Raw genomic sequence first — 10851 nt, 5'->3', positions numbered from 1 at the left:
TCTATCCTTTCCAAATTAGAATAGTTTGATAAAAGATAATTCAACAAATTAAATTATTTAAAATATCCCAAACCATCACTGGAGAAGATGTGATGGGATGTAAGATGGAAAAACAGTCACCATCCATCATTTGAGCTTCTATTTTTTGTCCCATATGATCAGTAAAGCATTATGTTACATTACCTGTGGAGAATTAAATAAGTCAATGGACAGGCTGATAGATTTGACAAGCTAGGAAAAATTTGATAAGCTGTCTGAATAAGTGCAAATCCAAACTAAGCTCAACACCAGTGGAATGAAGCTTATATCCTTGCACCTGTGCTTGCATGCTCGAGGCACCACATTTCTTCTTAAATGTGAGTATCTTTGGCAGCTCTCATGAAAAGTTTTGCTAATTAAGCTGTTTTTGAAGAAGTTAATGGAAAGGAAAAATTATTCCCTATAAAGATTTGTACAGGGATCATTTACTCCCATTATTGTAATAAGCAACGGCATTGTCATGTTACCAAACCAAAATGTTTACTATTGCTAAAAATCTCCAAACTCTATATAAATTATTTTATTTGGATCGATCACTATTATAAACAATTTTCCATTGTACAGGTTCTTTCATAGGGCCATGACAAAAGAAAGCACTTTTCAGGAAAGGAATATGAAAGCAATTTCTTCTGCAGCTTTCCTGTCATCAAAGTTTTAAATAAAAGTTGGGACTTAAAATTTCCTATCTATCTGAATTTTTACATTTTTTTCACTTTCAGTCAATGTCTACTGCTGTAGTTAACAAAACTGAGATTTCATTCAAAACCATTGGTTTAGTGGATTAGGAAACATAGTTGCTTAACTTTGAAATATGCTAGAGAATCACACAGAAAGACAGAATATGGTGAGGTGGAAGGGATTCATAAGGATTATCAAAGTCCAAATCCTGGCCCTGTGCAGGACACCCCAGGAGTCACACCATGCCCCTGAGAGTGTTGTCCAAAAGCTTCTTCAACTCTGCCAATCTTGGCGCTATGACCACTTCCCTGGGGAATATGCTGCAGTGCCTGACCTCTGGGTGAAAATTTTAGGCTGATATCCAGCCTAAACCTCTCTTGACACAACTTCAGACCATTTCCTGGTTCGTGGTTACCACAGAGAAGAGTTCAGTGTCTGCCCCTCCTCTTCCCCTCATGAGGGAATTGTGACTGCAATGAGGTCTCCCCTCAGCCTCCTCTTCTCCAGGCTGAAGAGACAAAGTGCCCTCAGCCACCCTTCATTCACCTTCCCCTCAAGGCCCTTCACCGTCTTTGTTGCCCTCCTTTGGATGCTCTCTAGTAGTTTAATATCTTTCTTATGTTGCGGTGAACAAAACCACTTTGTTATTGTTAAGTACGTTCCATGATTTTTTCAAATCCAAATCTCTACTGTTGGATGAGGTTTGTGGATGAATACTTGGGGAAAAAAGTAACAAAACCCAATTGCAAGTAACTCCTTCCTTCTGCATTCTCAGCCTCTAGGACTGGATTATGAGAATGCTGAAAGTTGCTCTGAATCTTTTTTTGAAAATTACCATCTCTGCTTGGATGATCATTTCAGTTGAGTAATTGCTACAGTACCTTCAGTTTAAAACCAATTACAGACTGACAGACTTGTTTTCACTACAGCAGTTTTCACACAGGCCTTGACATCAGTTTTATTGTAAAAATTTTTAGCAGACCTACCTCACTACTGGCATAAAATCTCTTCTTCAAACTGATAAATACTCAGCAAGGCAGAAGCTGTGATCAATTTCCCAGAAGCAGAGAAAGCAAGGGGAAAAGTATGTGAGAAAGTATCCAACCTGGCTCCAAAAAGCCAACAGGAAAAAAAAGGTTTATCAGTTCCCAGTGCACCTCTCAGTGTGTTTTAACTTGCACCACAAAGTCTAAGAAGTCTAAGAGCATGCCATCTCTATGGTGTATTTTCTTTTCTTTAATAAATGGGGGAAACTAAAAGGGTAGACACTAGCTGACTGTGGGTGCACAGCCTGTGACACTAGCCTGGAACTAGTCCAAAATCCACAAGTTCAGCACCAGCTCTACAGACCTGCTCTTCTTGTCTTATCCTTCCTGCCAACAGGAAGGATATTTAGTATTGTCAAAATGCCACGTGTATGGTGGTGCTCCCTGCTTGTGAGAGCATTTACACCCCCTCTGGTTAACCTGATGCTGACAGTGTCACCCATGTCACCAGTCACCAGTGTCACAATTGTCACCAGAAAACTTTGCACAAATACCTGTTGCAATCAGACTGTTTTTTCTTGAGCTACTAGTTGGCTTGATTATCCAGGAGCTTACATTCTGGATAGCCTCAACCTTGGCAGTTCCCAAAACGCCTCTGTTCCTTTGAGTTTATTGACATGTTTGCCAAGCCTCCAGTCACATTCTTCTATATTTTTAGTTTCACTTCTGCCTACCCTTGTTTCTGCTGGGGCTGAAAGTGTTGCCAAACCTCCCAGGTTTGCATATTTCCCTCTTTGTACCATCCCAGTTAGAGAATGTCGTCGCATGGCAACACAATGCAAAGCATTCATTTAGTGACACAGAACAGTCTAGCTAAAGGCTATTTCAGCCTCGAATGGGCTTATTTTTGTGGAGGAGAGTAGACAGAAAAAAGGGAAAATGTCCACAGATCCCACAATCCTTCTTTATTTGGAAGAATGGCTCTTAAATGAAGTCAAGCAGTATCTTGTTTTATCATTCATTTATTTAGCAAAGAAAGGAATGAATTCAAATACCCCGCACAATGAACACATATTATTCCCTGATATCAAGATGCAGATTCGCTTGTGAACAATTTTAAATGAATCTGGTTCTTTACTATTGAAGTCATCTTGTACTGTGCATGGATTTGTGCAGAAGCAATACATTTTGGGCTCAATTCTGTAAACACATTAAAATAAGTAACTCATTACATCTATACCATTGATCTCGGTGTGATTACTTATGTGATGAGTAAAATTATATTCAAGAGCCTAGCTTATGCCAACCTAGGCATGGAAATTACATTGAAAATTAGAAGTATCTCTCTCTAAGCTCACTGCAGTGTTGGTGGAGAGACACAAACCCTCATCAGGATGTAACTGCCATCTAAGTATGTTTTCCTAGACGAGACATAGATGATGCTGGTGGCAGCTACAGTTAAAATTGGCCAGACGCCTCAAGCAGAGCAAGATAAGCTTGGACCAAACTGTTTACAGAATTGATCTCATACAGCAAAGCCATTATGCATACAGTCAACATTAGGAATGTGCTCATGTTGCACCAATTTTATTAAAACTGGTCCCACATTTAAAGAAATGAATATATTTATTCTATAATCATGAGGAAATAAAATACTGAAGCATTTAATCCTATTAACATTTTACTTACATCTGGGACCTCTTACATTCTTTTCTGGTTTGAACAGCCATATGGTCTGATGTTCGGAGAAATTTCTCCACTAACGTAAGTGCTTCAGTAGCTCTTGATTTGTACACTGGAGCGGTATTTTCCCAGAGTCTGGTGTGGATCTCTGGTAGAGCTAACTAAATGCACAGTACCCTACACCAGTGTGAGACTTTCATCAGTACTGCTTAATAGCCTGGAAATCAAAGCCATTTAAGCCCCAATCTTTCTTCCATTCTCTTAAGAAACTCCAAATCCTAGTAAAAAATCTCTCGATTAGTTTTAGCCAAACCACACTGCTTCAACATCAGGTGACTGCAAACGGCCGCAAAAGCTCTACACTTTACACAAGAGTAACTTATAAAGGCCCATCAAACTCAAATCAATGTCCAAGATATATCTGCAAGCATGAGCATATCTTCTAAGCAACTGAGGAATGTATGCTATGGTTCAGACATAAAAAATAAGCACAAATTGTGTATTCAGGCATAGTGGTACTTTGAGTTGGCCAATGAGCATCTATACCGTGCAGGATGGGACGGGCAGTCTTGCTTCCTCCTCTCTCCATGCAGCAGGGCTACATGGAAAGAGCTTTACTTAGAGTTTATTTTCATTTATCTCCCAAAGTGTCTGCATTCAAAATAGAGAAGCATTTTTAATTTTATGCAATCAGTGTAAGCATGGTTAGTAATATTAAGTAATGGCATCAGAAGTAATATACTTATTTATCCAAAATAGATCGCTTTATACAAGTGAAAGGATATTTAAGCATGGCATATGATAAGCAAGGGACTTGATTTTCCCTTTCAAAAAAAAGAACAATGCTTTCATAACCAAATTTTATCCTTGATAAAATCTGAGAGCTCTATTGGCTTAAACAAAGTTTGTGGGAAATGCCCACTTGTTATATTTTTGACAGAAAAATAAGAGCTTTCAAGAAGAAATGGACATCATTTAATAGGGGACTTGGCAGTGCTAGGTTAATTGTTGGACTCAATCTTAGATATCTTCCAATCTAAACAATTCTATGAAATCTGCTTTTTCAGCTTTGTAGCCTATTTTAGAAAAAATGCTAGATAAAGTAAGTTAAAAATTAATAGAGACTGAACTTTGCTTTGCTCCATGTACTAGAAAAAGCTGTTCTAAGCTACCTGGGTAGCTACAAAGAATTCAGAAGATGAAAATACTGATACAGGCAGTGCATCTGGAGTCCTTTAAAGTTACCTAAGACACAAATATCTAAAGGTTTTAAAACTTGTTGTCTCACAACCTAGCTTGACAAGGAGATCTTGCCATCTAGTTTTTCTCATTTAAGTGCTGTGAAATTTCCACGTTTACCCTGCTGCTTCAGATAGAATTTTGAATATATTTCTACCTGTGATATAGAACATAGGTTCCTAAATTTAGGAAGCTAAATCACAAAGAAAAATAATTAAAATAAATGCTTTCCTGACATGTTCGCATGGGAGCTGCTCAAAGATCTAGAACACCTGAAATACTCCTTTAGGAGAGTGAAGTGTGAGCAGACTGAGCATCTGCTAAATGGACTTCTACCTATCATCATGCAGACTTAACCAAGGGTACTATTACCACATATATAACATGTATCTAACATATGTATTTATCCATGAAAAGAATGAAAAATAGATCACTATAAAGATAGGCGCACCTCAAACTACTGAATAGTTAGGAAAAAAAAGATAATTTAAGTAATTTTAATTAAAAAAGGTAAAGTAAAAATACATAGTTCAAATATTTTTAATTATATTGGTCTCAAAACTATAGTCTAAATATAAAATCCAGAAGCTGGACTAATGTGCTCTTAGTAAAGGGGCAGAAAGGAACAATGTCACTCATATGCGTGTATGTACATCTGCTGCTTTTTCTTGGCAGTAGCAACAATATAGGTTTTATTTTATGTTATTTAAATATAAAATTTATCTTTTGGCATGAACACAGCAATTCAAACACCATACTGGTTATGACTTGGAGAGTTTTTCTCCTCTTTATTTCTTGCAAAGAAAATTTTCTCTCTCACCCAGGGAAATAAGCTAATTTATTCCTGGAAAACCAAATTTAATGTACAGTGAAAAATCACAAATTATAGAGACCCAGCATTATTATACTTTCTGGAGATGAGCTGTATGAAGACAAGGTGCTTTCATTTGGCTGAGTTACTAACAGGGAGAACTTATTCAGCTAGAAAAAAATAAGTGGCTGATCTTAATTACTTTCATAGATGGTAAATGTGTGTTCATTTTACTGCATAGCATTTTAAAGACCACTTTGAATTTTTTTCATTTTTCTGTAAAACAGATTGGAAGCATAGTGCTACATTCAGATCTATCCCCATTCAAAAATGTAGCTCACTGCCATGAGTAGATACAGTAATTACCATTGCTATGGAAGTGTTTATTAGTACTTTTTGATTTTTTTTCCATACATAGTTGTGAATCATTATAATCTGTATATGTTTTTCTCTATTTGTCCATCATACCACAACCTAATTAGCAAGAGCTCTAAACAGAATGGAAACATTTCCACTCTGATTCTCCTTGCATAGCTCCCTAGTATTCTAGTATGACAGTCTTTGCTTTTAGCAAGAAAATGAAAGCCCAGTTCTTTAATCCTTAATATTCACTTAATTTCTTCTCACAAGCTTCTGACATTAGCAAATGCTTCCTTGCTACGATATGCTCTGTAAAATCTAACTCAAATCCCTGCAATTTTCTTTTTAGTTATACATATGGAATTTCAGATACAAAAATAAAAATGTCATGAATGTGGGTGAAAACAGACAGGACAAAGAAAAATTATATAAAACTTTGTGTTTCCTCATCTACCGCTACAAAAGAAATTAAAACTGATAACTTAAAACTCAAATAGTATTTTAAATATGTACATCAATGAAGTCCAACAAGATCATCATTTGAAACACCTTAAGAATGTTCCTCTAGGGGCTGACTGATGCAGATCAGACATGGCAGCAAGATGAGACAGCCCTTTGCAAACGTATCTCTATTCTCTGAGCCAGCTTTGTTTGTCGGACACGTGCATATAAAGTAAAAGCTGGAAAGAAAAAAGCAGACCTATGATTATGCCTACATACCCCCAAGAGCCAGAGATGGCACACGATACACGGCGCAGTTGTTCTGCTCTGTGGCCAGCCTGGTGGCGAGTGCCACAGAGCCCATCAGAGACAAGCGTGTCCCATGGGCAAGCACCAGGGAGAGGAAGCCTGCGGAATGCCACAACACACCCATGTGCTGCAGCAAGGCTGCTTTATTAAAGAACACAGAGAAAAACCTCCCAGTGTGCCTCTCCCATCTGCCCTCCTCCCTCGGCCGCCCTGTGGGACATGCCCTTCCACACCCTTGCAAAAATTAAACTGAGCAAGGTGAAGGCTTTGTGTGACTGGGCTTGGCTTGCAACTGGAAACCACTGACCCCGGAGGTGTCCGGGTTAATTACAAGATTGTATCCCTAGGTACTGCCTTAGTACTTCTCTGCACTATGAGCATCTGAACTGCAGTCAGAGTGATTTACAGCCCAGGAAGATCAGCCTACAGAGCCCAGAGCTGCTGCAGAGGATCACTAAACCACCACATTTCTTCTTGTCATCCCCAGCACCTTGTGAGCTCTTTTTGGCAGTGTGAGCTTCAGGAGACTGCACAGAGGGCTGACAGCAAAGCTCCCTTTTTAAACCCCAAGGAAATAAAAGACAATGCCTAAAAAGAAAATTAGATTTGTACTCCTGGCACAGATTTATGGGGCAACATTATTTCTTTTTAAAACTCTGGAATACTTAGTCACTTGTTAGAGAAACATGAGTGGAAATTTATGAAACCGAGCGAAGCAATGCAATCCTCATGAGTGGTCCAGCAACACTGAGGGGCTACAGCTGCCCCTGACACTGAAGGCCAACCTTGCATTCTGCAAAGAAAACATCATGTCACAAACAGGCGGTTTGGGCTTTTGGCAGCAATGGGACATTGATGGCTTGGATCGTGCTTGAAATGTCTCTGAACTTCATTCTGAAGCCTCAATCACATGAGCACTTGAGTAGCACAGGCCTTGGGACTGGGGAGTTACAGGAGGCCAGAAAATACACAAGCCCATTAGTACTCATCATAATTATTGAAATCTGTAAAATAGGTATTAGAATAAGTCTTTGCAGTAAGGTGTGGATTGAAGTATTTGTTTCTCTCTTCTAGAATCAGGTTGTTTTTGTTAAATGCCTGGGAAGAAAAAGAGAAAAAAAGAAATCAGAAAAGGAAAAGGACATAGGAAAGGTAACCACTAAGTGCTCCTTCACCAAGGTAGTTTTTGTGACACATATCTCTGTATAGTAAGCCAGTCAAAAATGCAGTGAGAAATACCTTATATCTACAGAAACTTGCATTTGCAGGAAGTATCTTCTTAAGTAGTAACATTCCTACAGAAAGTAATTCTACTTAATAAAGCCAGGAATTTTCCCCCACACAATTACGAAACTAATTTTATGATTCTGTGAATATTTTTAATCATATATATGCAGTTCTTCCTATTAGAATGAGTCACTATCTTTATACTGAATAAGTATTCTTTTCTCTTTACTGTCTTAATTCCCTGATCTTCAAGTGGCAGAAATGTCTGAAGGCCTTAAGAGCTTAAATCCTGTTTTTTAGAAAAGTAATATGGGTATTTAGAATATGAATTTTCAAAGGAGTGATTTTTTTTTTGTTTCTGTAGCTATCTAGAGAGATTTTGTAGAATTTCAAAAAGCTTTAAATTAGGTTCATATTCCACTGCTGACTAGAAGATCCACACGTTTCTTGCCATTTTTAATAATTTTCATTAAAATATCTTTAATTAGAAATAAAAATGCAGAAATTAAGAACTGGATTATCCAGGTAGGATTTAAGAAAAATCCTCATTTGCAAAAAAAGCTTTGCAGCTGCATGAATAAACTTTGTAATCTGAAGACACTGAACTAGGTATTTTCAAAATGCACATCCTTCCTTAATTTAGATCTGAAAAGCAGAGTTATTTTAAAAGGTCACAAAAAGAGAAGTGCAGTTTGGGAATAATGATGATGTAGTATGGATATCATTATAGACTCTCAGTACACCTATACTGCTTTTTCACAGAGTAGTTTGGCTATAAACAGTAGCTGAGAGTCAGAATATATTCACCAGATACATCTCCCATACAGAGACATAGTGCAGGAAGATGAACAGTGCCCCTGAAACTGGATCATCAGAGCCAAAGGAATTTCCTCAGTAGATGCCATGGTAAATGTCTCTATTTACTTCTTGAACAAGCCAGTAGGGAACACAATTAGGAAAAAAATCCCACAAAACAACTTGAGTGATTTGCTTTTTCCCAGCAAAACCTGCTGTATAAATTATACACACATGCAAAATCCAACTTCCTGCCTGTCCTAGGATGATGTTATGATGCTTGTATCCCCAGTTGTCTATTCTGTTTATGCTGGATATTATGTTCTGTGCCTTCAAGACTGGCTCTGAAATCAGCCTGCTCACTCCCCAACAGCTGGTGGGACACAGAGACAGGGCAGTACTTAGAGCTGGTTTGTTTTGGCTTAGGCTTTTTGCTCTTGCTTTCACTTGGCTCTTGCTGCTGCTTTGCTCTTGCTTTTGCTCCTGCTCATTAGTTATTTTAGCTAGGCAGTCCGAATTTTCCCTGGACTGCTTTTCTTTCCCTTTCCTTGGAACCACTCGAGCCTGCTCTGGACTGGGTGCTGGGAAACACTGAGAGTTTGCACCTTGTGGCAGCACCTTCCCAGCACTGGAGGGACTGACAACAGAGCAACCACTCCCAGGAGAGACTTTCTGAATTTGTCATCTTTTTCAGAGCACTGAAAGAGTGTTGTCATCTGGTATTGTTCATTCTGTGTGCTGGGGATTGCCATGCCTGTTAAATAAACAGGTTCTTTCCACTTCTCTCTGAGGAATCTTTCCCAAACTGGTTGGGGGGAAGGGCTGTGTGGGTTTGTTTTCTGGAGGGGCCCCTTTGGAGGTTTTCTTCCAAATTTGTCCTAAATCAGGACACTGCCTAAAAGGGATTGACAAGTGAAAGGATCTGCAATTACAATACCTCAAGTGAAATCTACTTCTGTCGTTAACAAACAGCTTAAGCTGAGCTCAAATGGCACTGCGGAAAAGTAGCAAGGGAAATTCTTTTGATACGGGGGAAATGTCATCTAGGTGCATTGAGGAGCTCCCAGCCCTCTGCTCACCTTGATGGCCTCTACAGAGTCGTATTTGTCCAGTTTGTTGATGTGGTTGGTGATGCTGGTGTTGAGCGGAGCGGGTGACACCGGGTGGATGACAGTCGCGTCGTGGGACTGCTGCTGGTACCGCTGGCAGTACGTGTAAACAAGCAGGGTGAGAAGGCAACCGAGGATTGAGCTGCTTAATCCCACTGCGATCATGTGGAACATGTTGAACTCTGCAGAGCGGAGAGAAGAAGGCAATCTTAATTTTGAGGCAGTAGCAGTAAAAGCTTCAGCTCGGGGAAAAAATGTAGACAAGTGTTTGATTCAAATAAGGATAAGGGAATTTTCATGTGTTTCCCTGAAACATCTCAATTGTGATGGGTTATCCCTACAGTAGTAAATTCATTTTACCTCCCTGAAGGGACCATTATAAGAATCTTAGATACCCATATATCTCTTTAAGTAGAGATCATTGAAAGATGCTTAAATAAGTTCAGAACACAAATAAAAGAAAAATTAATTGCTTTCCGTATGTTTGAATAGTTAATAGTAGTTTTTTTTCTGTAAAACAGAGCCTTGTTATGTATAAATGATGTATATAGTATACATAAATAGCTTTTTTTCTTTCAGTGAACTACAGTATCACCTCCTCTGCTGCTATTACAGTTTTTCCTCTTATACATAGTGACATGTGGCAGAACTGAAAAAATCCTGATATCATTGAGCCCCATTCCTGTATTTCATGAACATTTTCCATATCCCTTTTACTGGATGCATGCCCCAGAAGCAGCAGCAGATGTTTTTTCCATCCCTGCTTTAATTCTTGCTGGTTATCATTCTTTTTGTATTTGGCCAGTTTTTTCCTTTTTCCAGCTCTTGGATTTTTTTCTTTATTTAAGGGGGTGTGAGGAAGAAATGGTAGCATTCTAGGGAGAAATGGGAAGTGGCAAGAGATAGACTCCTTGAATCTCAATAGACCTTTAAGCAAGGGAGCCAGAGTGCAAAGTCAACACCTCAGAGCCCAGCACCTCCCTATGTGCTCTGCTCTTCACAGGCACAATGGCATCAGACCACGGGAAAGCCTCTCCACCTGCACAAAGATTAAAACTGAGAGGAAGTCCATTGCTGCATGAAACTGTAGGAGGGAACTTAAAGCACAATCATCCCCTGATGTTACTGAACTGACATACCAGATCAGATACAGAACCAGTAGGATTAGCTCAAA

The 10851-nt window shown here is 38.9% G+C and overlaps 1 protein-coding gene across 5 annotated transcripts in view; it reads right to left on the bottom strand.

Moving 5' to 3' along the window:
- Positions 1–3773: 3773 nt before the first annotated feature.
- SEMA5A (semaphorin 5A) overlaps positions 3774–10851 on the bottom strand; it is a 315764-nt gene continuing 308686 nt past the window's right edge. For all 5 annotated transcript variants that reach the window (XM_039714857.1, XM_039714858.1, XM_039714856.1 and 2 more), the window contains 2 exons: positions 9648–9859; positions 3774–7644 (listed from right to left, as the gene is read on the bottom strand). In XM_039714857.1, the coding sequence (XP_039570791.1) occupies positions 7525–7644; positions 9648–9859 (332 nt within the window). In that variant the 3' untranslated portion in view covers positions 3774–7524. The remainder of the gene's footprint in view (positions 7645–9647; positions 9860–10851) is intronic.

The sequence above is a fragment of the Passer montanus genome, unplaced genomic scaffold, assembly GCF_014805655.1.
Source record: "Passer montanus isolate IOZ18808 unplaced genomic scaffold, ASM1480565v1 scaffold31, whole genome shotgun sequence".
Taxonomy (NCBI): domain Eukaryota; kingdom Metazoa; phylum Chordata; class Aves; order Passeriformes; family Passeridae; genus Passer; species Passer montanus.
This window is presented reverse-complemented; position numbering and strand designations above follow the sequence as displayed.